The sequence below is a fragment of the Corvus moneduloides genome, chromosome 4 (assembly GCF_009650955.1).
Source record: "Corvus moneduloides isolate bCorMon1 chromosome 4, bCorMon1.pri, whole genome shotgun sequence".
NCBI classification, from domain to species: domain Eukaryota; kingdom Metazoa; phylum Chordata; class Aves; order Passeriformes; family Corvidae; genus Corvus; species Corvus moneduloides.
The window spans coordinates 13,203,274-13,230,747 of record NC_045479.1 but is presented as its reverse complement, the minus strand read 5'-3'; the positions used below and the strand labels follow the sequence as shown (position 1 = coordinate 13,230,747).

At 43.4% G+C, this 27,474-nt stretch overlaps 1 protein-coding gene and 1 long non-coding RNA gene across 3 annotated transcripts; one reads left to right on the top strand and one right to left on the bottom strand.

Moving 5' to 3' along the window:
- Positions 1-2,451: 2,451 nt before the first annotated feature.
- On the bottom strand, positions 2,452-14,486 carry LDHB (lactate dehydrogenase B). Of its 2 annotated transcripts, none has more exons than XM_032106810.1 (8): positions 14,298-14,486; positions 12,830-12,961; positions 8,526-8,643; positions 7,860-8,033; positions 5,883-6,056; positions 4,495-4,612; positions 3,534-3,657; positions 2,452-2,801 (listed from the first exon to the last, which is right to left on the bottom strand). In XM_032106810.1, exons 2-8 carry the CDS (start codon positions 12,953-12,955, stop codon positions 2,634-2,636), a joined length of 1,002 nt encoding a protein of 333 aa, XP_031962701.1. In that variant the 5' UTR covers positions 12,956-12,961; positions 14,298-14,486; the 3' UTR covers positions 2,452-2,633. The 2 variants fall into 2 exon arrangements, with proteins under 2 accessions (XP_031962701.1, XP_031962700.1); XM_032106809.1 differs by lacking the exon at positions 14,298-14,486 and adding an exon at positions 13,872-13,974.
- On the top strand, positions 13,978-16,232 carry LOC116443025. Its single transcript, XR_004239729.1, has 2 exons — positions 13,978-14,257; positions 14,703-16,232. It is a non-coding gene; the product is annotated as an uncharacterized LOC116443025 (long non-coding RNA).
- Positions 16,233-27,474: the final 11,242 nt, after the last annotated feature.

The following is a 27,474-nucleotide window of genomic DNA, read 5'->3' as shown; positions in this document are numbered from 1 at the left end:
CCTCTTGCTGGCTGCACTATTCTGTCCAACAGCACCACAATGTTCTCTGTTGGACCAACAAGTGACCAAGGTACCTCTTGACACATCAGAATATGGCTAAAAACCTCTATTGCCTTTCTTGGGATAAAACAAGAAAAAGGTTCATGTATCAACGGCCTGGACAAAGCAAGCATACAGAAGATAAACATGAGCCTATTATATTTGGATAAAACCACACAGATGTCCTACAGCAATACTGTTATTTAGGAATTTATATGGTTGATATAAGACTATACTGTGGATAGACTCTAAGTAACAGGAGGTGACAGGCTGGTATTGTATAATCACACAGGGAAGCTATTCTACAGCCATGCAACTGCAATGAAGATACAAGATTGTGTGGTAAGACTCCTAACAAAAAATACTCACAATATAATTGATGTACTTGCATAGGGCTTACAAACATCAGTGGATGCAATAGCTGAAGAGCCTATTTCTGAAATCTTAAAATCCACTAACCTAGGATACTCATTCCTATTTAACCATTTGGAACTAATCCCCCATAACACCCAGGAGGCCTATTCACTGCTGCTTAATTTTTTTAGAGTTTTCTTTCATGATGTCATATCCCCAAAAGTAGAAGTTGAGAAAAGGAAAGTATAAAGGGAAAAAAGGTAGTAGTACAATGAGGTTGCTGATGTGCTGAGAAAAGTTCTCATTGTGCAAACCAATGTTTTTTTCCTTCCTTCAGTTCCCTCCTTCACCTGTATCCACATAGTCTTTTAACAGAACAGATTTTGTCATTAGCTCTCTGGTTGCTTAATGTCTAGGCACTAAGTATCTTGTATTAAGTCTATGATCACTAACAAAAAAAACCCTCCCCTGTGGATCTGGAGGGGATTGAAGTTATCTGACAGACAGCAGGTGACAGAATCCTCCCAGCTCAAGAACCAGGACCATGTACACTCAAAATGTACCTTTGGGTCTCAGTTTGCCAACCACAGAACAGGATCTGACCCTACATTTTAATGGGTGAGGATGCAATCAGTGAGAAGTCATTTACTGTGACCTTCAAAAATCAATCATCACCACCAGAAGGGGAAAGGGCCCACTCCCTGTTCTCTGAGACAGCTGCTGCCTCTTCATGCACATCACTCAATCCTGCAAGATAAGGTCCCACAACACAACTTTGAATTACTTCATTAACTGAGGACAGTGTAAGAACAAAGCCAGGAAGGAACTGTGCAAGGTTCCTGTACTTAATGTGCTCAGGTGAATTTTCCTAATGGGTGTGTCCTGAAAAGAGCAGCAGCTTGTGCCATTTACCGTGTAACAGCCCATCAGGAACAGTTCTTAGCAGGAACTTTAATCCATCCACGTGTGGAAAGCCTTCCAGTAGGATCTCCACACCAAGCTAGGAAAGCAGAGAATATAATTTTCTCCCTCCTACTGGCAAAGAAGTCTGGAATTTAGCCTGTAACTAAGAATAAAACATGTCCCCAGGTCTCCCTGGGATACCCTTTGTAAATAATGCTGCCAGCAGCATCCCATGCATATTTCAGTAACTACATGAGCCTTACTGAATCACAGAAGTTATCCTGCAATATAACAACATTTCTATGATCTTCCCTTTAAAAAGGAACTACAAAGATTAAGCTACCTGCCTGTGAAAGTGTTTTAGTCCAATATCCAAAGCATTTTAATGCAGGTAGAAAAGAGCTTTAAATTGCTCCAGCATAGTCTCAGACCATTTGTTATGAAACAAAACTTACAGGCCCCACAAGACAGATGGATTTGATACTCTGTCCCCTGGACATTTAGGTTGAGCACTTCATTTTATGGTATTTACTCCGTAACAGTAAGTGATTAAGAAATAAACTGTTCCCCCTCCAAGTATATAAAGATTTTAACAATCATGCTGAAATTTAGAGATTTAAGACCCAACTTGGCTTGTTTAATAAACAAGACTGTAACTAGTACATTTCAGCCTAAGTCCAGAAAAAGTCTTGAATTTTGGATAACTAAATAGAAAATAATTTTGTTTTTCCAAACATTATAAAAAACTAGACACCATTAACAAGCAAAGAATTTAATCCAGAAGAGAGAAGGATCTATGGGACTCCTTCTAGGCCAGTAGCATACAAAACCTTACTGCTGGCATATTTCTGGCTGGTTGCACAGAGTCAAATGCCCATTCCATTTCCTCTACCCATCAGTAAAAAATACGAAGTTCTCTATCAGAAACAGTTCTGGGAATGAACTACACTTAGTCAGCACTTGGACTGAGAAAATCCTTGCAGCAAGGTGGTGTTAGTGAAATCACACCAGTTCATTATCACTACTTTGTTTCTAGCCTTTTAAAAGGACACATCAAGTCTATACTCCCATGCAGTCTGTGGCAAACATTAAAGGAGAATGCCAGTGTAAGGTAAGTAATTGACATACTGAAAATGAGTCACTAGGACAACCAGAGATGCCTGAAAATTGCTTTATTTGTTCGTACGGTTTGTGCGTTACAGCAAGCGTCAGTTTAGCTACCATGGACGAAAGTCTGGAAGAGCATTTAATGTTAACCATTGAGATGTGTAGTGAGTAGAGCCCACATCTGAACACAACATGCTGTTTTCCTATTGCTGGAACCTAACATTCATGAGTTACAGATCCTTAATATCCTTCTGGATGTTCCACAGTGTGTCTGCGCTCTTCTTCAGCTGGGTCACCTCATCATCCTTCAGCTTTTGGTTGATGACACTCGTCAGGCCAGAGGCACTTAGGACAGCAGGAAGGCTCAAGAAGACATCATTCTCAATGCCATACATGCCCTGCCACAAACAAAAGAGATCAGACACAGGCCCCTCACCACGATCTGGGGTTGGTTTGTATTGCAGGGAACCTCCTGAGAGCAGAGCTCAAAATCCATCATTTTACAACCTGGAGAAAAATTTCAGCCATGATGTATTTGAGAAAATAAACAGTATAGAGCTGTTTTGGACCGAATGCCTGGCAATACCAAACAGCTGGTGGCAGAAACCCCACCTTCAAACCTCTCACTTTTAGTTCTATACAGCAAGGAGCTGAAAAGATTCAGGACAGGTCAAAAGAGGGAGCGGTTCCCCCTGCTCAGAGCCCTTGCTGCAGCAGGGGTTATGGAGCCAGTACAGATCAGATGCAGCCAGTTACACCAGCTATAGAAGGACACAGCCCTCCTCCCTAGCACCTTTGCCAGGCAGTGGTTCCTGGAATCACAGATGGGCTTCCAACAAGTCTTCCACTTTTACACTGAAACTTCCTTTCAAGGAATCTGCATGCCACACATGGCAAAGCTTCACACAAGGGTAGTACCGCATAGAGAACTTTATTTTTAGCTCCATACTTGTGAGAGGAACAGGCTAAAGAGGTCAGCCTAGAAAAACCAACAGTAGTGAGTTCCTTTTTGAAATTCAAAGGAGCATTTTACAAAGCTTCCTTCATTTAGCACATTGCTGATTGAGACTATTTAGCTTGTCCACAACAACAAAATGAGCCAGAGTGTCCAATTAGCCCCCACTACTTACCTTTACCAGAGTGGAGACTGAATGAACCCGGCACAGGTTCTTCAGTATGGTCTCACAGAGGTCAGCCACACTAAGGCCAATAGCCCAGTTTGTGTATCCCTTTAGTTTGATCACCTCGTAGGCACTAAGGAAACATTGAAATACAACTGCATTAAGATGTCTTCACGCAAGACACTGCAAATTACAAGTCTTAAAACCAGTGAATCCTACCCATTTAAAAATTTTCAAACTCCTGCAAAACACTGTAAGTTTTGGAATTAAAATGTCCAAATTACGTGTTTCAGCATTAGAAGATAAAGCATAAAGTCTACATTATCCCATATGCATAATAAAGAATCCTGTTGTTCTCGCAGGATTAGCTGAAAACAAAATTAGCTCCCATCTAGGAAGAGATCCTAGTGTTAAGTAGAAAACCACACCTATACCTGACAAGCTCTCTGTTTCAGTCAGGGACACAATGGAAAAGGCAAACATTTAGTCAAAGCACCACTACATCCTGAGGTTTTTAGCCAACATCTGCACACACTTTATCTCATTGAGTGCACACTCATTTCACAAAAGACTTAGCAACATGTAGTCAGCTGTACACAAACTCTCCTGCATCCATGAACAGAATTTTCCCCAAACCCAACACTGTGCTCACAGAAACATCCTACCTTTTCCTGCTCTTGTGCCCTCTGAACAAAGTTACCCACTGAAGCAGCTCCATGTGGGAAAACAAGCACACACAGCTCTAGGTGCTCCAGCATTTGAGTGGGTTTGTTATGCAATAGCTTGTCTCACTGCAGGATAACATCTTACCAGCTGAAATCCTGCATTTCTGTTTTTAAACCAGCAGTCCCACTCACTCAAGCAACCCTCTACCTAAGAGGGCATAAAAGCTGCACCAGAGTAGAGGCAGAGTGCAGACAAGCTGTTGTCAGCATGGCATCCACTCACATTATCCCTCAGGTCATCATACCTTGCAACCACTTGCTTGTGGACCTCCTTCCAGTTCTCAGGATCTTTGTCAGTTCCCATGGCAGGGTTCAGCTCCTGGAGGGAAACCCCTGCCACATTAACTCCACTCCAAACAGCCACTGCAACAGAGGCAGGACATCAGTGTCAGGAGCAGTTGACAACTCCCCCTCCACTTTTCCTAGCTAAAATAATTGGAAACCAAGTAGGAGCAGCCAGAACCACAACAATGGCTGAGGCAGGTTTTAAGTTTTTATTTAGCTACAGTTAAATCTGAGAACTCTGGGAGTGAAATATGAGACCATTTTAGTACTGGCATTTTAACAGGTCAGTTTTAACATGTGACAGCAGAACTTTCAGACTGTGGAAGTTTCTGAAGTCAGAAACATCAAATTCTAGTAAAAAGGCACATCTTAGCTACCCAGCCTTTTAAAACAGATTTTACTCAAAACTGCAGCAAGGAGGTAGTTGCAGTTTCACTAATCAGTATTAGGGCTAGCCTTCAAGAAGTCTATTCTTATTTACATGACTAAGAGGGTAACAATATGCAAACTTAGAATATCAAGACAGGGATTTGCACCTCTCCCTGCATCCTGGAAGCTTAGAGGCAGGAACAGTCTCTGTTCTTGGGAAGTAAGTAGGAATTCTGAGTTACTTTAAAGCAAAAGCAGCTGTGACAATGACACAGGATAAACTCTGCATGTGCTCAGCCAAACTCTGCTTTCATTGGTGTAGGGCTGGCTACAACAACTGCTGCTGTTCATCAGACACTGTACTTCGATCAAATGCAATGGGACATTGAAGAGGTGGCTCCCTTAGAAATACACAGCATGAAAATATAAAGCAGTACCAATCTACATAAACGTTCTGCTGCATCATTTCAGACTTGAAATACAGGAACTGAATTAAGACAGATAAACTTCTTTGATTTCACGTTTTAAAACTATCTTTGCTTTCAACAGCAAGGAGAGAAGTCATAGAATAAGGTAAGGGATAATTTTGTAAGCCTGAATCTGGACTGCTAGAGCAACAAGCTTTGCTATTGACCTAGCAAGTGTGGATACTGCTTTCAGAGGAAAACTGTGCTACAGGCTATGGAATGGTACTCCTGAGGATAAAGAGAAGGAGCAAGCTGTAGCCTTCAGGACACAACTTCACTCACAAAATTGGCCTTTTCAGTTCAGGCTTTAATCATACAGCCACACTCACATTTGTTAAATATGTGTAGGTAGATTCCCTAGACTTCTCTCAACTCTAATATTCATAAAAATACAGCAAAGTACCAGTTACTTGAGCTCAGCTGCAGCTGTTCCTTCAGAATCCTGTAACACACCTCAGGCCTCAACATCTGATATATTGCTCATTCCCAAGGAGAACAGAACTACTCCTTACCACTGGAATCACCATGCTCTCCCAAGATCCAGCCATGGCAGCTGCTTGGATGGATCCCAAGTCTCTCAGACATCAGATAACGGAATCTGGCCGTGTCCAGATTGCAGCCACTTCCAATCACACGGTTTTTTGGCAGCCCACTCAGCTTCCATGTGACATAGGTTAATATATCCACTGAAAGAAAAAGCATGCATGGCAAATGAAACTCCACTCACATCAAGAATGCTCCAACAATTACCTTACTGAGTGTAGCAGGGCAATCAAGAGGACACAGTTGGGCTCACTGGTCAATGAATTTTGGATCTGACTATTTGGGGGATTAAAATAGAGGCACTACTTGAAATTTTGATCAGTAGCTTGATGGGTCCTAAGAAAATTCAAAGGTGGTCTTTAGATTCCTACCAGCTAAAGTTGGACACACTTATTTTTTGTCACAGTTAAAGCCCTAGGGCATGCAGAACTGGGACTGATCTCACATGGCTAAAACATTCCAGCAATTTCCTGAAGAAATGTTCTCTTCCAGTTCACCATCACAATAGGTAAAACAATTCAGAATCAAAAGTCTGAGATCTACATACTCTTTGTAGTTGGTAATTCCTTCAGTTTAATTTCCTGATTTGTGCACCAAGCAGTTTCTGCATTTATCACCTCTGCAGCATGAAAAGCCAGATGAGCAATGTGCTTTAGCTGCATGTGTTTCTAAAAATACAGCTTTAGGAAAAAAAAAAAAACCAAAGCTAGGTAGAGCAGACAGAAGTATGTGAGCAGAAAACTTCTAATCCACAGCTCAAAGCAACAATCATAACCAGGCTGCAGGAATTAATTATGACTCCAGCTCTGAGGAGCCAGGCAGTTCTCAGGAGGGAACACATTTGTGTACACAGATCTGAATTGCATCATTTGCTCTGCTCAGATACCAAAGCACCGTTCAAACCTCACAAGTGGCATGTTCCCAACAGCTTCAGCTGGGGCAGGGAAGGGCATCAAGGTTACACCCCTGAAGTCCCTTCTCATGGGCTCACAGTGACCTTCAATATATAAAACTTGTGGACAAAACTCCACACACTAAGAAAACAAAGGATTATAAAAGTAATTCTGAAAAAGAAACATGCAATTCGCCTCCTGAAGCTGCTCTGCTGGAGAGAAGTCTACAGGTTGAATTCATCCTTGCTGGAACAAGAACAGCCTGATCTTTGTCTCAGTTTGATTTTTAGATAAATGTTTAAAACTGCTGCAAGTTACTGTATTCGCTCAGAACACTGGCTAATTGTACACCAGCTAATTACTCAACTCCAAGCAGAGCAGCAAGCTTCACATGCACTGGTTCCACTCTGCCAGGTTATCTTTAAAAGCAGTGTAACTTCACCACAGCTCTTCAGTACTGGCTTCACTCAGATGTTGAATTAAGCAAAGACAGCCCTACAGGGACACCCTACAAAGCACATCAGAACATTTACAGTCACCTTTGGACATCCAAACATCCAAGCTGTCTCAGTGCAATGAGATACTTGCAAATGAACACACAAATATGCATAATTAACTCTTTTTCTGTTTTAACTGAACTGTGAAGTACAGCCAGCCCTTGTTTCACCATAAGCTTCAGCACGTAAATTCTTTTTCCTGAAAATACAGCCACGACTATAGGGCAAGTTCTTCATGTTGAAAAACAGCCCTATCCTATCCAGGCACAAAAGCTATCTATTAGAGATAAAAAATTTGAACTTCCTATTGCTTAAGCCAAAGGATGGAAAGAACTTAAGTATTTATCACAAAGCATTCTTTTAAAATATGGACACCTTGACAAGTTCTGAATAAAGAGAGCATCAGAAAGTACAGAGTATTTTGTCTGTATTCTCAGATGTCCACAAAAAGCTATTAAGTTTCAACAATTTGTATTTGAAGAGATTTTCTGAGAACTAGCTAGAGTTTTGCCTTGTCAAAGCTAATTTCTAAGTATTTAGCAAAAGACTGCCTTACCTGGGTTGGAAACCACCAGGATGGTGCAGTTGGGGCTGTACTTGACGACCTGAGGAATGATGAATTTGAAGACATTCACATTCCTCTGCACCAGGTTGAGCCGACTCTCCCCCTCCTGCTGACGGACTCCTGCAGTCACCACCACGATCTTGGAGTTGGCAGTGACAGCATAGTCTAAGCAGAGCCCAGGGGAACAGATACAGAGAGGGTTTAATATAATTCCACTAATTCCAGTAGCACTGTGTTAACACAGGAGTTACAGGGAGCTTCTGCACTGTGCATTGCATTCAAACCCAAAACCACAAGACATCAGTTTGAAAGCCAGCACCATCTTGTAACACTGACCTGATATATCAGTATGTGGGTGTTGAGAGTACATTTAACCTTTCTGACCCTTATTTCCACTGTGAAAATAATACTATTTCTTCTACACACAGTTTCACTAAAATCAGTTTTACTAAACAAGCCCCAAATTGTAAAGATGTAAGAGAGAGTCTGTCTGGCTTAAGAGCCACTCCCACTATGGTGTTCATCTGAACTCTCACCCCAACTGACACACTTCACATTTTCAATACCAAATCCTGAGAGTTCTTTAGGATTGCACAACTTATTCTCCTCTATTAAGCAAAGTCACAGAATATCAGTGTTAAAGAAATGGAGGTGAACCTTTGTCTGCCACGATCTTGTGAGTGTGAAGGAACAAGCTCCCGTGCTGCAGGTCCATCATTTCTCCTTTTAGTTTGTCCTCCATAACATCAACCAGAGCAAGCTCATCACAAAGACCCTGAAAACAACAACATTTGGAGTCAACAAAGCAGATCAAATGCATTTTAAAGTCAACCCAGAGCTCAGCCATATAGCATTTTAAAGTAACACGTTTCACCCATCTGAAAGCATCTCTTCTCCCAATAAACCAGTGGGACAACACTACCTCGGTGTTCTGATGTATCTCACAAAGTCAGAGGCTACTACAGCACAGGTTCATGAAACTCACTGACTTTCCAAAAAAAGTATCATTTGTGGGGAGTTTGCATGCACAGCCAACCTTCTGCTAGGAAAGCTCTTCTTAATTTAGTTATTACCCTTGGAAAAAAGTTCCATCTTTCAGAGTTGTAAGGAACCCTCTAAATCTATCCAGCAAATTAAGCCTGTTTTAAATATTTAAATATCTAAAGGAAGACACCACATAATCATCAAATAAGTATTCTCTTTCAACATACCATCAGTCAATTCATTTCACAAAAATATACAATGGGAACAGACTTCCTCAATACTAAAATTGAGAGAAAACAGATTCTTTAGCTATTTTTCTGTACAGGAAAAATAGCTATTTTTTCTGTGTGGTATTTATGTTGCAGAACAGATTTAGCCATGTATTTGTTTTCCAGAATAGGTTGGGAGATAATGTCATACAGCCTCAGAACAGGAAAACACTGAAATATGGGGGTGGAGGAGAAAGGCTTTCTGCTCTAATGCAAACATTTACTGGCTTTTGACAGAAACGTTTACTACCCTGGTAAATTCCTTTGTCCTTAAAGGCTTACCATGCAAAAAACTACACTGAAATTAAGACTACTACTTCTCTTTATTTTCCTAGATACCTACACCCCATTTGAAGGCAGGTAAGCCATTTTTTGCAACTAGAATACTTCAAACGTGAAAGAATACACAGTTTTTCCTGTGGAAAATATATTTAACAGCAGGCATATTCCAAGTTTTTATTTCATACTTTAAAATAATGTTAGTTAATTGCTTTTCTACATTGATTCCTTTAGCAGCTGATTTTATTAACTGATGAAGGAAAAGCATAGGAATCTGTATTTGTACTTTTTCTGTTTTCAAAATAGCCTGCAGGTTAAAATTATTCTCAGTTGTTTAAACACTATGAGAAAGAATCCTTAAGTGAAGTCACTGGCGTTAAACTAAGAAGTTAGTGCAACCAGAATCTGAAATAATGTGTGCACATGTACAATTATGGATAGATTTATACACACACAGGCAGACCACACGGGACTTGGAGTCTAGAATTTGCAACCAATATTCCCCATACTCTACAGGATCCAGGAGCCAATTCTCACTAAAATAGAAAAGCACCTGGAACACCTCTCCAGTGACTCGTTTCAAGAATTTGCGTCACCTGCCTAGAGGAGATTTCATCTCTTTATTACCACACACAGGAGTGAAGCTTCACACAAACTCAGCTTAAAATATTTTCGTTGAGAGCAGCTGATTTGTGACTGTGGCGATGTTTCATTTCTAAATCAGTATGGCAACATCAGTGATTTGCCTCTAACTGAGCAGGAGCTAAAAATAACCAACATGGAAGTTTTAGAGTCATGCAAATTTATGTATTTAATACCACACCAGTAAACTGACATCAGTATTACAGCCAAGCATCTTGCACAAGTCAAACCCACAGCATATTGGTCAGCAGTGGCTGAACATGAGCCAGCCCAGCTGGCCAAAAAAGGCCAAAGGGGTTCTTCTGGCTGTATCAGGAATGGTGTTGATGCCTTTTCCTGGTCTTAAAATCAAGAGTCATACACTGTTAGAAGGGGAAAAGGGATTTTATCTTGGTATTTATTTTAAGGATCCTTAGGTGCACACGTCCAGGTCATAGGCATCGAAATGCACTCCCCTGAATATGCCCCAAAAGACCCAGTATAACATTATAGGTGTTACTAATTAGCATACCTATCAAAGATTCCCCAATGAGAGGCTTGAGTGAGCCCCCTTCCCCAAGGAGCCTTCCCCTGGATGGTTCTATCTTAGTTTACAGAATGTGTTCTGGAGAGGACCTTGGGGTCTGGGGCACACTGATCCCTAGCTACGAAGCTTCTAAAATGTTTAGTCTCTTAGCTTAACAAACAAGTTCAAGAATGTAGGGGGAAAGTACTAAGAATACAGAAGTTGTAAAAAGGTATAACAGGGGTATAAAGAAAAAGGCAAAAAATCTTCAAGGCATCAGTGTGGCCAGCAGGACCAGAGCACTGATCATCACCGCGGGCTTAGCACTGGTGAGGCCTCACCTCAAATTCTGTGTTCCCTCACTACAAAGATATTGAGGGGCTGGAGCCCTCTCTGTTGTGTCCAGAGAAGGAGATGGAGAAGGGGCTGAAGCATCACAAGTGGCTGAGGGAGCTGGAAGGGCTCAGCCTGGAGAAAAGGAGGCTCAGGGGGAAACTTCTGGCTCTCCACAGGAGGGTATAGCCAGGTGGGATTGGGCTCTGCTCCCAGGGAACAAGGGACAGGACACAGGCTGTGCCAGAGGAGGTTTAGATTGGATAGGACAAAAAAATTCTTCACTGGAAGGGTGGTCAGGCATTGAAACAGACTGCCCAAGGAAGTTGTTGGGTCACAATCCCTGGAAGTGTTTATAAGACTTTTAGATGTGGCACTTGAGAACATGGTGGACTTGGCAGTGCTGGGTTAATGGTTGGTCTCAATGATCATAAGAGATCTTTTGCAGCCTAAAAGAGCCTATGACTCTTAATTCAGTTACAAGAACCAGATGGCTGCATTATAGAAATGTTTTATACTGCAGCTTACAGCTGTGAGAAAGAGCAAAAGCCTGGCCGAAACAAATTCCATGTCATCATTCATGCTTGAAGAATTTAAAACCAGTTTTTACTCTCGGTTTGGTGCATACTATTCACTAACAGTGAAACTTTGTGCTTAGATATCTGACAACAGAGTTTGATCCTGCTTAGAGCAGTGCATTAAACACAGATGAATGCTGAATTGTAGATTCAATTTGTGGTAACATCACCTGGCTCTCTCACAGGTTACAGCACTTCAAAACCAATTGATTTTAGACCATGTGCTTAAAAATTATAAATATAAAAAACCACAATGAACTATCACTGTTTTTCCAATAAATTTCTTCTTTATATACGTTGTTTTAAAAACTAGTTGCCACTTTCACATCAGTTTCACACTTAGTTTCACTGTGGCCTGTTCTTATTGTCAGGTTTTCCTTGCTGCCAGGGCTCATGAATATCAGCAATTGAAAGCCCTTACTGTCTTTTTTTATAATTAAGCATGCATTAAACCATGCATCTTCAGGGTAATACCTTGAAGGATCATCTACAAACAAAATACAGCTGGTTTAGTAGTACAAACACGATTTTTCGTTCGACTGTGAGCTACCTGATTTAAGATCTGCCCCCTGCAAGGGAGCAGAGCATATGTGTTGATGCCTTCTTTAAAAAAAAAAAAAAGTCTGCAATTTCCATCTGTCTTTCCAAATTTAACTAATTCACAATATTCTCTAAAAACAGAGTGCAAACTACAAGATATCCTCATTGATTAAAAGCCTTTACTTTGCTCAAAGACTGCACCATGAGATTTGACAAAAATATCCCACAGAGCAGTAACGGGAAAAGTCATAATAACCTCTAAGTCCAGCCCTCTGTTTTTAGTTTTTTAAAAACCAGCTAACACCCCTCTAGAAAAAATAAAGTCATACAAACAAGCAAAAAGGGCTTAAGAGAAATCAAGAAGATACTGAAGGGGATACTAGTATTTTCAGCTATTAGGGCACGCATTCTTTAAAAGAATAAAATGCAAACGCTCCTGATTCCTATCCTATATTTCATCTAGATTTTTGCTCTGTCCCCATTCTTTGCCCAGCAGAGCTCCTCAGCAAGCAAACTCCAGCTTTGTGGTGGAAGAATAAAAAAATTAAGATGAGAATGAAAGGTTTGGCAGGGGCTTCAGAGCCATTCCTCCCTACATTTCCCCAGCAGCCTGGAAAATAACTCTGCCTAATGAGACATTTACTGCTAAGCACAGGCAGAAAGGTGAGAGAACAAGGAGAGGCTGAATGTGGAGGTCAGGCTTGTAGGTCACTGCTAACGGTTCACTCCTGTACCAACCTCTCAAATTTCCCACCCTTTGCTAAGACGAACAGGCAGCACACAGTATGACAGCAGCAGGGGCTTGGAGAGCACGAGGTCCTTGAGCCGTACCTTCCCAAGGATGCTGATAGCAGCGGCCATCCCAACCTGGCCAACCCCCACAACCGTGATCTTGTTGTTGGGGACCTTGGCTCCCTCCGCGATGGGGCTGATCAGCTTGTCCTTGAGAGTAGCCATGGTGTTCTGCGAGGAGAGATGGAAAGACGTGGATCAGAGCGGGCCAGAGGGAGCTGAAGGCATGTTGTGATTGGAGGGGTCACCTGCCGCAGCCGGGTTTACATAAGGCATCTCCGGGCACGCCGCCCTTGCTCGCAGGGCTCCTTCCCAGCCACGAGTCACCACACACCACCCCCACGCACCCTCCGCGGCCACGAGGCTTTGGGTCCCTGCCCTCCCCGTGCCCAGCCAGGGCCTGAACGGGGGCGATTTCGGCAGCACACTTCGATACCGGCGTTCCCAGAGCCGCCCGCCGGAGGGTGAAATTCCACCAGCGCTGCCGGGCCCTGGGCATTCACCTCTCGGTACACCGGGGCTCCGGGACACGACTCCACGAGCCAACGGGAGCGGGCTGGGATTTCCCCGGCTCCTTTCCACGAGCCGCGCCAGGCTGCAGGGCAGCCAGGGCCCGGGGCGGCACTGGGGGGCCGGAGCACGGCCGGCGACCAGCCCGGAGCCACCGTCCGGCTCCGGCCACCCCAAACCCTCGGGTTCCACAGCCTGGCTCCGGCCACCCCACACCCCAACGTTCGGGGTCCACAGCCCGGCTCCGGCCACCCCAAACCCTCGGGAGCCACAGCCCGGCTCCGGCCACCCCAACCCCCAACGTTCGGGGTCCACAGCCCGGCTCCGGCCGCCCCAAACCTCAACCCAAACCTCCGGGAACCCCAGCTCGACTCTGGCCATTCCAAACCCGAACCCTCGGGAGCCAGGCCCAGCTCCGGCCCCCCAGGCATCACCCGTCCTCTACGCAGGGATGCTCGGCCCGCGGGAAGGGGAAAACCCCGGCGGGACCAAGCCGCCCGAGGGAGAAGGGACAGGCCGGCTGGGCGGCCCTCCAGCACCCCCCGTCCCGTACGGGTCTCCCCGTACGCACCGGGCAGCAGGAGCGGCGAGGAGAGCGCGGTGTGCGGGGCTCGGGCAATGAGCACTCCGCAGCGGAAGGGGCGGGCCGGGCGGCGGGGTCGGGGGGAGGCGGCGGCCGCGCTCAATCGCCGCCAAGGACGGAGTCTCAAGGATGTCGCCGCTCCGCCCCGGCTCTGCAGTGGCGCAGGGCCCGCGCTGCGGGCCCGTTACCGGCGCTGTGTCCGCGCGGGGCGCGCCGCCCGGAGCGGTTGCGCTGCCGGGGCCGGGGGTGGCCGGGCGACACTGGACACTGGTCACTGGTGGCTTCGGCAGCATCACCACCGCTCACTTCCACAGGAGACAGCGGGGCTCTTGGTGCCTAAGCGCCACAGAGCCACAGGCTCGGCCAGAATCGCAGTAAGCGAGGTTAAAATACCGCAAAAATAAAGCATTTTACCTGATCTTCCAGGGAGAGGTTGCTCGAGTTGGGGGTATCTCCTTAGTCAGAGGTATCTGATTTTTGCGCTCTCTGATTTCTGCCCTGGGGCTGACTCCGGTTGGATTTTTGGTGGTTGGACGAATCCCGCCTGGAACCACAGAGGGATGCCTTGGCAGGAATAAGGGATGTAACATGAGGCAGGGCAACAAGGAACGTAACCTGAGCAGAGCCACTACCACCGCGCCTCCTCCCTCTCCCTTGGCTTCGGCCAGACCCACATCACACTATTTCGCGATGTCCCAGTAGGGCATCCCTTAAAAATGGTAATAAGCGTGAATGTAGTTTCATGCCGTGTTGGAGTTATAAGCACATCTGGCACTGTAAGTAGCAAAAAGAGTCAGACGATATTTTCCTTTTCCTCAGACCCACGGAACACACAGACTGAAAATCTGGGTGTACAAGTGGCCACTGCTGCTGAGCACAGAAGGAAGTGATTTCTTGGAATTCCTCCAGGACCAAGGCAAGCAAAATACGGAATAATAGCAAACAGTGTTTTCATCTAGTGCTGGAACATTACATCTTTCTAGCTGTAAAGGAAGAAAGTAGAAGCAAAACACTGAATGGTATGCAATTAGTTCCACTGGGGGGAAAATCCAGAAAGCTTTAGGTTCCTCATCACACATGATTAAGTCTCTCTCACAAGAGGGAAAACAGAATAGTGGGTTCCAGAGTCCTCCCAAGTAAGTCACTGGGTTAAATGTGACTAGGCAGAGAGCCTAGCTCTGCTTGCCTATGACTACCTTTTTTTTTTTTTTTTCTTTTTTTAATTCTGTTGTTGTGGCTAGTTTAAAGTTTTATTGATTTTTTTTTCTTTTTGCCAGGTATTTTGCCAGGTATTTTGCCTGGTTTAGTAATAACTGGATTCATTCCCTGTGGCTCACCAAGTAGCCAAACAAAGGATGGTGTGAGCATGAGAGGTGGTGAGCAAAGGATGAAACCTGCTTTTCTGGGCAGCAGATCGGTACAGACCCATGCTGGCTTTAAATCACTGTCTAACTGCAGCCTACTTCGCTTCTTTACATTGTTTGATGTTGCAAAGAGTCCCCTGGAGGGAAAGAAATTAGTTAAGCCATCCACGTGACACTTGAGGTAGCAGCTTGCTGTAAGAAAATCAATTCAAGACTTTGAAATTACAGTTGCAATGGGAGCTGGAGGTAAATAATTACACAATGAAATGTAAGGGTAAGAAAATCTATAGTCACAACGGGAACATGCACAGCTGACATTTAAGGAAATAGGGAGGAAGGGAGATGAAAAGGTTCTGGAGAGATTAGGGAAGGACCAGAGCAAGGTTTTTTAATTCCTGGACCATAACCAAAGGTCCTTGTCCTGCCAGTGCCTGTTGTGAGGAACGTTCACCACTGCATTGTGTCTTCTTTGGACAGGATCCTTCTCTCTTCTTATGAGCTTTTATCACAGTAGCATTTGGAATTAGAGATGGAAATGCCACGTTCATATTTGCAAGGTAATAAAGCTTTAAAAGGCAGGCTGGACTATTTACCACAGTTTACAACAGCTCTTCTGGGCCCTCATTTAGATCAGGCTTCATTTTGCATGCAGTGCTAAAAGAACAGGGTATTTAGTCCCCTCCCTGAAGTCCTTTCAATCTAAATAGACAAGGCAGGAGCAAGAGGTGGGTGGAAGAAAGAAGCTTATTCCCTCTTCCTGCTCTTAATTATTTACATGCTTGTTCCAGACGATGGAGGATTGAGGCACAGAGAGGTGAAAAGATCTCCCCAAGGTCACACGGGAAGTCTCCTGGTGACAGGTCACAATTTCAAAGTTCAGCTCCAGTTTGGCAACTCTGGCATTTTTGATGCAGTGTGGTTTTCCAGAAAAACAAACCCTAATATTAAACAGTGTAAATAAATTTGCCTGCTAACCTTTATACAATTATGACGTATCTTTTGTGTATATATTTTAATCACTTTCAGCTTTTGGGTTGTATACAAAGTGTGTCATTAGATAAGTCTGAGACACTTCACTGCTTGCATCTGTCCCATCAACTTCTCAAAACACATAAAAGTAGATAGACTTTCCCTGCTGTTTCTTTTTCCAAAACTACCCTTAAACCTGATTAAAAAGAAAGATCTCAGTTGAAAAACTCTATTCATGGGACTGTTTCACACAGCAAGATGCTGATGGTCTGATGGCCATAGTCTGATGATGGCTGTAGCCCTAAGTCATGAAGAATTTAACCTAGGAAGGGAAGGAACCCATTACACCACAGGATGGGATGCAGGGCTGGTGTCAGGAGAACATAATGTAAAGATTCTCTCTCACTGTGTTAGACTTGGTAGATCAGGTCCTTGCCCTGCAAGATGGTCTTGTTCTAAGCATTATTTCACATGGATGCAATGGAGGAAAAAGAATTAGATGTTCAGCTTTGCAAAATACAGAGACCTGAATTAATCTGCTGGAAGTCATTAAGTGCTGTCACATGCAATGCTGGCAGATGCTGAATTAAAATTCTGGTCCACCTATGTTAATTCTGTGCTTCTTCACCTGGATTTGCCATTTGGAGGGAAAATACATCACACAATAAAGAAAAATGATCTTGGAGTGGCAGCTTTGCAAGCTTCTTTCTCCCTGGTTTTGTTTGAAGGAATGGTTCCTTATTTTTGGCAGCGAGCCGACTTTCTGTTTAATTTTTGTTTAAAGATTAGACAGTGTTAAACAGATAACACATTCATAATAGTTAAGTGCTTTATAATGTAGTTAATAAAAAAAGCCCAAACAAACACATCATGAGCTTGGGGGCTATAGTGCAAAAGGAGTGAAATGTGATGATCATATTTAATGATATCTTTGATGCCAGAGGAAACAAATGGTGATAAGTTTTACAATTAGGTAAATAATTGCACCCAGTTTGTAAGAACTAAACTGCATTGATTTAATGAGCTCTGGCTCATTAAAAAGTTCATGAGAAACAACAGCTGCTAAACAAAGTGACAAGACAGAAATGGGGCAAACAGTGCATATGCAAGTAAAACTGTATGGAATTGAAATTACAGACAGTGATTTTTTTAATCAATAGGTGAATTTCCATACCATAAGGATGTGTGTTTTTTCTTTGAACTGTTCAGAAAACTTAGTAGTCCTAAGATTTTTATGTATGGATTTTGTGGTTTAATTTGTATGTCTGAAGGAGTGAATGTGGCTTTGTCAGCCTAACACCTCTCCAGACACAGATGCAAGGCCATGTTCATGCTGGAGAGTTTTTTACATTTGTGCAATCACCCCCTGTAGTCACACACAGAGTGCAGCACATCTGGTGTGTAGCACCTCAACTGATCTTTGTACAGAGATTTTTGTAGTACTCCTGTACAGCGCTGTTGTAATAGCAGTGAGTTAGTAAGTAAGAATTGCCTCCTGTAATACAGTAATACATTGTATTACAGTAGGTTTTGCAGTAGTGCTTCACATAGAAACACATCTTTTGCATTTAATGACTTCTGTAGTTCCACAACTGCAGGACTTAACACCTCTTTAGGAATTGAATCCAGGTTTCCTCGTATGTGTGTTGTACTTGGAGAAGGATCTATGCTATTTGATCCCCTGTGTCTGGATATTGCTTACAGTGAATTTTGCTAAAGAACAGATTCACCTCTCCCACTCCCACCTAGACTTTTGTTTACATGATCCCACAATTTACCTTGTTAAAAGTAATTCTGGAGACAAACTGAATACATTTTTGCCTGTTTTACAGAAACCTCTGTCTGTGGTTTACATAAATCTCTCCAGAGCTGTCACAGGCTTCCAGCTACTGCCTTTGAAGCAGATTGCTGATGTGAAGGGTCAAGGCTGACTGACTGCCCTCCTGTTTGGGAAGCATCCAGTGATATCTGAAGAACCTTTGCCATATTGCACTCTGGACCCTTAACATTGCCATTCCCAGAGCACAAGCTCTGTGGAAAAAGCTGTGGACACAGCTGAGATTCCAGAAAGCATTATTTAACATTTCCCAGTACTGAGGGAGGTTTGCCTCCATCGCTGCATCTGAGTCCTGTGTCTAGGAAGGACAAGCTTTGCACTGTACACAGAGGGGACTCATAATGGCAGGGACTTGTTGATGGAATTTGGCAGAATTCCATCAATCAGGTGGTCTGGGGGAGCATCCTACCCTTGACAGTGTTGGATTCCTGGGGAGGGGGAAGAGAACTGTTGGCAAACGCAGTGTGTCAGTCTACATTCAAATGCTGGGGAGACTCCTGGAGTGTCCTCAGTCATAGCTTGTTTCACCTGACCCTGTCAATCTGTTCGTCTGGTTAGAGGGCCTTGCAGAGGGAAAAATCATTGCTGGAAGTGGGGACAGATGCAAGTTCCCCATGAAGTGATGAGAGTAACATTTTCCAGCAGTGGTCCTAGAGGGTGATGCACAAAAGGTGAGGGAATATATCTGTGGACACGTTTTGAATCTTCTCCTTCAAACTATAAAACATAGCTGGGTTATTCAACCAATCAAGCTGCCACTTTATTTGTAATGCTGTAGGCAAAGCAAAGCGAGCCGTGAACTTTAGGATGACTGCACCAAATATCTTTGATTTTAGATTTTATCTTTGATTTATCCAGATCGTGGGATCTAACAGCTGCCCATGTAAAATTTCTGTCATGAACAGAGCAGCCAAGGGTGGTGTTTCCAAGCAGAGCTAAGTCCAAAGCTGAGCTCTGTGAGATCAGGCAAGCCTCAAAGGGCTGCCCTCCACCCCTGCTTATCCCTTGAACCCACAAGCTTCTCTAATCTCTTCCTGAGCCATTTCAGCTCATTAAATCAGCAGAAAACTGTAACTTTTATTTCCTTGAAGCAGCTTTTTGTCCAGACACAGCTCAGGAAGGCCTGGGATGAAGAAGCACAGGAAGAGTCCCTTCCCTGTGTCATGCCTGGAAAACACTAAATCAGTTCTCTGCCTCTCCTGTAACTTGAGTCTAAGTTAAGCTTGTGCTCTGAGCTGCCTTCCAGAGAAGCTTACATTTCCACAGAGTGCAGAAGGAGCTGGGGGTGTGAATTGGCTTCACTCAGCTCAATTTAGCATCCATGAATGCCTCTTCCTGTACCTGATGTTGTAATTCCAGCATTTCTTATTAATAGTAACCCATGCACATAAACTGTTGTAAATTGTCTTGAATCAGCCCCAGCAGCAGTATCAGCTACACTGACTAGATAAGCACCACAATTATTTTCCTTGACATGTGCCAGCGATTTACTGTGTGTATTTAGCTTGTACTCCCAAAATTGCCGGGTCATTGTAAACTTGCAAGCTAATTCTGAGACATTCAAGAAGTCACAGGCTTCCTGCAGTTTGTTGATTTGCTTTTTAGCACGTTAAGGAAAGTAGGTAGAAATGTACCCTGCATGGATTTTAGTTTTATTGATCAGTACTTGGACTAGGAATTCAAATTAATACATTTAAAAGGGTGTAAGTTAGATGGCAGGGGCTTCCAGCTTCCAAAAGTGTAATTAGAAATGGTTTATTTTAAAAGTTTAAAAATAGTGAAGCATTCTGCATGAAAACTATCCTGTAAGCAGATAAAAACTGGATTTTGTGTGATCATGAATTGTCTTACCCTTTTATAACTTCATTGTGACTGCTCTGCCTGGCTGGGCTGGATCTATGCCTGAAAGCATAAGCCCTTACCCGAGCTATTTTGAAAAGTTCACAGAACTGAAGACAAACAGTTAATGAACCTTATGGGATAGGTATCAACACCCCCCATTTTTTTCCAAGTCATTCCAGTAGTTACAGATTGGTGCTCTTCTCACTGCTGCCTTCAGTGATCGTCACATTCATGTATTTCTTCATCAGTGAGTAGATTCAAAGCCCTTTAAAATGATGTGATTTCCTAAACTTATTGTTTACTTTTCCTGATGCACCCTGTAGTCACTCACTTCTGCAAACCTATTCCTCATTGAAATTATTGAATGTGTGATGCTGCTTAATGCATTTCAGATTATATTGTGCCTGCCTATGTTATGTGATGTTCAGTAGCACTGCAGCTGCTGGAACTGCTTGGGGATGTGGAGCTCACCTTTCAAATCAAATAAACCCACAAAAATAATTACATTCCACTCTCTCTCCATCATTGTTCCATCGTTGTACAAAACATAATTAAATTGTCTTGCACTATGATTGGAAGTACACTTAGAGGACATCTACAGCCCCACATCCTTCATGGAATGAAGGAACTTGACATCTGTCCCTGTTTGTACAAGGTAATTTCAATAACCTTTAATAAAATAAACAAGTTTTTGCTGACCTGACTTCCAGAGAGCAACTGAATGACCTGCACAAGCATGGATGATTTATCCTCAAGTGCTCATTCCTGTTCTCTTTGCACTCTCTCTCCCCCTCTAATTCTGCCCATGCTAAAACTCCACCAGTGCTGGAAAAGATTTGTCAGTGCAGTTAGACTTCGGAAAGCGTTCCAGCCAGGGAGGCTCCCCTGGTAGAGCAAGCTCCTGTTTCTGGGACAGTTTATGTCACCTCTGCATAGAAAACTGCTGAGTCAGCCCAGCCACCTTGGATATCTAACATGTGTCTAAGAGAACTGTTCCACTATGGCATCATTACATTGCTCCATATAGTAAGTGCTACTGGTACAGTGTGGTATTCTGACAAAAATTGATTTTAGCTGTAGCAGCACCACTTCTAAGAACCAGCCAGGGCTCTGCTTCATTTTTGCTGTAGTAAATGAGAAAAAAATACAGTTGTGACTTCTGGGCAACCTCTCAGTTGCCTTTTAATGTAGCATTTGTGACCTGTAATATTATCTAAATGCCCATTATAAGATGTTGGCTATTAAAGGAATGCAGAAAAAATATGTAGAAAGAGCCTACTCCTCTTCTACATGTTTTTGCCAGGAAAAATGCCTGTGGACACTGGCCTTGGGCAACCTTTGCTCCTATGGATGGCTCCTTGGCAAAGGAAAGCACTTCATTGAAAGATCTGCCAGGCATGATGAGGCTGTGATTCTGAAACCTGATACGACAGAAGCCATCCTGGACTTGCTCAGCAGTGAAGTGTTGATGTAGGAATTTAACGGGAGAAAACACAGCACCTCACAGACATTAATGGCAGAATATCAGCACCTGACATGTGATCCTGGGGGCAGTATGACTAATCCTAAAATACAGGCTGAGAGGATGAAGTGCCTGCAGGGCTGCTCGCCTCCCAGTAGGATTTTAGAGGGTTCTGGTCAACTGGCTTAGAAAACTTTTCAATGGGGAACTCTGAAAAGGAAAGATGGATATACACTTTGATGATGGGGTTTTTCTCACCTACCTTTAGATAAACTAAGCATACATTTATAGTTGTCTAGTCATCTTAAGTGAAAGAAAAAAGACAAGTTACTTTGACTCATCTGTCCTAATCCAGATGTCTGCCATGGGGTAAAAATGTGTTGATTCTTAAAAGTGCATTTTCCTTCACTCTGAAACTGGGCTGAATCTTAGAGGGGAAAAAAAAAAACCGATTGATTTTCAGTCTGATTCAGTCTGGAAAGTGAGTAGGAACATGTGGGGGGGGGGGGGGGGCGGGGGAAGGAGGTGGTGTCACTGTTTTGGGAATAGTCCTTCTTAGCTGAGCATAAGGCAGCCACAAAGCTGCACCTTCAGAGCAAGGGGAAGGTCATTCCTTCCAGCTGAGCACCAGGGGCAGCAGGGCATGTGCTCCTCTTGAACCCCTGCCAGCTGCAAAAGAGAATTACTGCAGCCAAAGCAACTGCCAAGGTCAAGTGGCTGCTGTGTATTTATAGCAACACTGAGTGCCCAGGCTAACAAAGGAAAGGGAGCAGGTCTAGGAGTGCCACCTCCAGCTCAGGTTCCCTCTGCTGCCTGCCTGGTCTGCAGCTATGATGAATTCTGTCACGATCTCTTTAGCAGATGTGAAAAATTGAATCAGATCAGGTTACCATATGAATGAGACTCAGTGGATCCTTGCAAAGACTGCTCTGGAACACTTGGGTTGACCAGTCCTCAGGGATCTGATGGCACTTCAGGATGCAAAATGACACACTGACCACAGAAATAGGAAAAGAGAAATTCTAGGTGCTTCTGCCTGTTCAGGGCCTCAGACAGTGGTACTTGGAGTTTTATTTAGACCAGGGTGCTTCTCACTGGTGAAATGTCTTATAGTATGAGATTTGGTGTTGCAAAAGGTTGCAGGTAATAGCAACATCCCTTAAAAAAGTAAATGTGTAGTACGTGAGCCACTGAGGCTGTTCAATTATGTAACTAATTATGTCTTTGTCTCTGATGTTTACATGGTGCTGCCCTCACTGGCTCTAGGATACCTATTCCAGGTATCTGGGTCAGGAAATAAAGTGTGCTTTACTACTGAGTTTCATATAAGCCCTTCTTTGCTGCCACTCCCCCTCAGCGCATGCAGAGCCTCCTGTTTATTCTTATTCCTTTCCAGCTGGTCTGAAGATTGAAAACCACAGTGGAGATGGCCCAGCTTGAACTTATCTATGGCTTCCTTCAGGTGGAAAATGAAGATCAGAACCATACAGTTGGATGGCTTTCTTGGAATCTGTTTTTATTGAGAACTTTCATCCTCATATTTATGCTCTGGTAGGATAAATTCCTCAGCTGGCCAGCTCAGAGTGTGCCAGGGTAATGTTTATTCTCCCAACTGGTATTTTTTAGTCTTTGCTCTACTTGTAGCTTCAGCCTAAAAGCCAGTGGAAACTCAAACTGGAACAGGAAGTGTCACTGCTTTTGATGAAGGTTTAAAGTTTTTTAGGGGGAATGCCTTTGAGAAATTGGGGAGCCATTTTATGCTGTGGGATCACATAATCAGTTTCCAGACACAGTCATGGCACAAGCAATCTTACATCATGGTGTCTCACATGTTGCCTCCATCTCCATTCTGCCTATCTTTGCCTCCTCCTAACTTATGCTTTGCCCTGTTCTCAGTGAAATCTAACTTGTCCTGAATTCTGTGTCAGCGTAAAATCTGTGTGTTGTGTATACCTGGCTCCAAAGAATTTGTAATGATCACAACTCAGCTGATGATTTCTGTCATCCAGTTACTCTTTTGACCATGAAGCAGATTTTTATTTCACTCACAGTGTCAGTAATGTATATGAAGGGCCTGGCATCTTTAATGATTCCTACAGACTCTCCAGACTTAAGTTCCCTTTGCTCCAGCCTTCAAGGTCATCACTTCTCTGCCTGAAAAAACCTTAGGAAACCTTACCTAAGCCCTGACTGCTCTTTCTTTTCTCTCATGCTCCAACTATTTTTCTTATCTTAAAGTGTATTTTTTTCTCTTTAATTGTGTCTTTCCACTAGGTGCAGAAGAACATAAACCCAGGATGTTTTATAGACTCTGGGGTCCAAAAGCACAAACTTAAGTTGGAGCTTGAGGTTTCTTACAATGGGAATAGAGCATTTTACAGCAGGCATGTAAACCAACAGCAAATAAATGGCTCCAGATAGGCTTGGCCATCTGTGAGACAGCAGGACCAAGGAGCAATATAAAAAGGGCTGTAAAGGTTGTGTCAAGGCCCAGAGGTTTATCATTTATGTGTAATTGGATTTGCTGCCAAATGAGGAAGAAAGTGAGACTGTTACCATGAGGCAAAACCTCAGGACCTCTGCAGTATTTAATGCATAATAAGCATTGTGAGTGACAGCCTCTGTTATTATTTATTTCCACTGCGTTTCATGGTCTAGCAAGAGAGATAAATAAGGGAAGGGTTGTAATTACAGAATCAGAGCACAGATAAACCTCCAGCAGTCAGTAGCTTAGGGATGGAGTTTGCTGCTAAATCTGTCATTTGTTGGAATTCACAGGGGTGAATTCCTAAAGACTCTCTGACAAGGAGTCCTCAAAGCAACCCCAGCTGTAGGATGGGGGAGTGGTTAAACCTTGGGAAGATCTGGCCGCAGTTGTTTCAAAATGAGCTCCAGATCTAAATCAGACACTTTGGGATCACTTTAGTTCTGGCATCCCAGCATGGAAAATGCCTGGAACATTCAATTCAAGCTTATTCCTCAGAAGGAAAAATCACAGCTCATGCCTGTGTCTGCTTTCTAGTAATTTTACATAACAGGTAAAGAGAGGTGTATAAAACAACTTGTTTTGAATTTTCTTAGCAAGGCATCTCCACTAACACACTTTTGGACGTAACCCTTAGGCAAACCCAAAAGCCCTGCTGTGGTACAATAACTGAAGGGATGTGATCACCTCAGGCATTTGGAACTGCTCACTGACACAAGCAAGCAATTCCAGTGCCTGCGTAGCTTCCAGCCCTTCTGGAAGGTAAATCCAGGTTCCTTGGCTCACATGACCCCTCAAAAGGACAAAGATCCCATTTCTGCAACTTTATTGTCTCAGGGGCTTGTAAACTTCTTTACCTAGGCTAGCACTTAGCCTTATTTCTTTCATTTACCTCAGTGGGAATGCTTATTGTAGTTTTTGTCTGAAATGAGTACAAGAAATTCCTTTAGCAGAATAAAAGCATTTCCTATCTAGTCACTCTTGTATTTACATCCTTAAAACAGTTTTAGTATTGTTTAGACAAATATCTGCTTATTTTCACAATTAAAGTAACTTGTCCCCTAATGTGTCAGATGTTTACATTTTGCCAGGAGCTGTTCTTGTAGATATTCTGCCAGTTAGGCAAAAATACACTCCAAGGAATTTAAACCAGGAAATTCAAGAGAAAAAAATAACTGCAGAAAGCAGTGCATTTCCTCTTCAGAGCCTGGATTCGATGAATCCAGGAAAGAATTTCAAAGCAGCATCTCAAAAAGGAATAGAAATTATCAACAGCACTTAGAAGACAGCACTGTCTATTCACGTATTGTGTTAGTAAAATAGAGTATCCAAAAGTATTAGTAATCCGGAAATATGTAAATCCAATTGTTACTCGGTAACTTAACTAATTAAGTAAAATTAATAAAACCGACTTATCTTTTCAACTACCACATGGTTCCACATACACAGCCACAAGGAAACTGTGTGCAGACTCAGTCTTTTATAACTGCATCTTCTACAGGGCAGAATGAGAGCCTAAAATACACACGAAATACAGCAGAGAAAAAAAGATAGAGAATGGAATGTCATCACACTTTAATTTTCCCAATCACTTAAGTCATCTTCCAGTTAGACCTGCTGGAGTTGGATCTGTTTCTTCCCGTGTAGAAAGTGAAACTTGAGAAAAAAAAAAAAAGTATTTTTAATTTTCTTCTTGCGATTTCTTCACATGGATACACATAGATTTTCCTACGAAAGCAAACAGCTGGAGAAAGGTTAGGCTAAAGTTTTCTCAGGAGCCTTATCGCAGCACATAAACTCTGAAAAGCCTTTGTGTTTCCCTGAAGTCCATAGGGAGTTTGCTTAGCTATTCCTCTCTGTGAACAAGGGCTACCCAGAAACATCAGCATTCTTTTTACCAGAGATAACCTTTATCTCCAGCACTTCAGAGGATAGCTGTAATTGCTCTACTTGTTGGAGTCAACAGAAGACCAGCGGCGAAGTTGTTTGTCCCAAGCCCGGTCTCCTCCAACAAACAGAGCAGGGTACAAACCTCCTCCTTCAGCACTCTGGACTAGAGCTGGGAAGACAAAAAGCTCAAATACTTTCATCCCCCTCTCCAAGGCTGCTTATTTTATTTTCCACCCTGCCTCCTGAAAGATATCACAGCTTCAAATCTGATCATTTTTACAGGCCCTGCCTGTGGGTGACTGTCAGTCTCTTATCTCTTGAGAACTACCAGTAACTCCTGGGCAGTTCAGTAGCAGACGAGGGAGGAGCTGGGTTCTCAAAACCATTGCCTGTTTATACACTCAGTGAAAAAGCACCAGAAGAGATGAGAATTTTTCATGCTTTCTTCCTACATGGAAAGTTATGAGCTTGCTTTCTTCCTAGCCATCAAAGAGTCTATATGATAGAGACATTTCATAAAACAGACTCCATTCCTCCTGCAGCCTGGAGCATTTCTCAGTATGCATGGTCCTCAGGACAAGCTGGAATGAAAGAATGGGCAGAATTTGTCACTCCTGTTGCCACAGGACAGCAATGGAGCCATTGCAGGGATGGGACAAGGAAGGTTTGGGCTGGCACACCCACACACACAGGCAGAAGAATGTGGTGTAAACTGGGTGTCTGGGAAGTACAAAGGAGAAAAAAAAAAAATGGGAAAAAATGTACTAGTTTGTTGATTAGTAAAAAAAACCCGTTGCAGGCACAGCTTGTCCCTTTGTTCTTAAGCCGGGGCAGGGCTCTGGTGACACAAGGACAGGCGGGTGTGTACTGTCAGGGTGGTCGGGCAGGGGTAAAACAAAAGCTGGAGGATGAGAGCAGGAGGTGTGCTGATGCGTGAGGATGTATCGCCGATTAGTGCACCAGCAGCGGTGCGTGGAGACCAAGTGAGTCTGAAGGAGGACAAGTGCCCTGTGTGAAGTGACGCCGAAAGAGCCGGGGGCAGGGGTTGTGCCTCCACCGCTGGCACACGTGCCAGGACATCCCACGTGCCAGGACATCCCACTGCTCCCTGGCACTGGTCCCTGCTGAATTCAGGGTCCCCTCCAACGCACATTCCTCTTGGCTGCTCCCTCTGCCAGCAAACACTCCCCACTGGTTGAACCAGCGCCTCTCTTTTTCAGATCAGGCCAAATCTTTAGTTTCTGCCTGCCAAACCCATTCCCATTTTTTCCCTCATGTACTGGTTTTGATGAATGCACTCAAGCACACCTTGGCAAAGCTAAAAAAGCTTCTAAGGATGGCAAAATGGTTGTGAAGCAGCTCTGCAGTCTGATGGTTTTGTATGCAAGAGGTTCCGCCACCAAGAAGCAGCACAGCACAGCTGAAGAGATCAATGACTCCAGCTAAGAGGACAGATGGTAATTACTTAATGTGCTTGGGACACGTTGGGATCATTGGAGGGGTTCCTGTTGCATCATTTCCGCTCTCATTAAGTCTTGATAGACTCTTTCTTCCCCTGTGTATTTAAATTTTTCTTCTCCCGTGTATTTCAAGACAGCAGTGATGAAAAAAGCAGAAAGTGTCGTGCAGTGGAAAACACCGGAGATGATTTAACTCAAACGGTTTCTCAGGACCAATCTAGGATAGATTTTGCTACCAGTTACTCTCCTGCTACCTTAACAAAATTATCCCCCCGGGGGGGT

What these genes read in the sequence shown, in the direction of transcription:
- LDHB (XM_032106810.1), bottom strand. Translation starts at nt 12,955, where the DNA reads ATGGCTACTCTCAAGGACAAGCTGATCAGCCCCATCGCGGAGGGAGCC. An exon ending in CTATCAGCATCCTTGGGAAG is followed by an intron (nt 8,644 to 12,829) that starts GTACGGCTCAAG and finishes TGTTGTTTTCAG; the next exon opens with GGTCTTTGTGATGAGCTTGC. An exon ending in CCTGGTGGTTTCCAACCCAG is followed by an intron (nt 6,057 to 7,859) that starts GTAAGGCAGTCT and finishes TTTTTCTTTCAG; the next exon opens with TGGATATATTAACCTATGTC.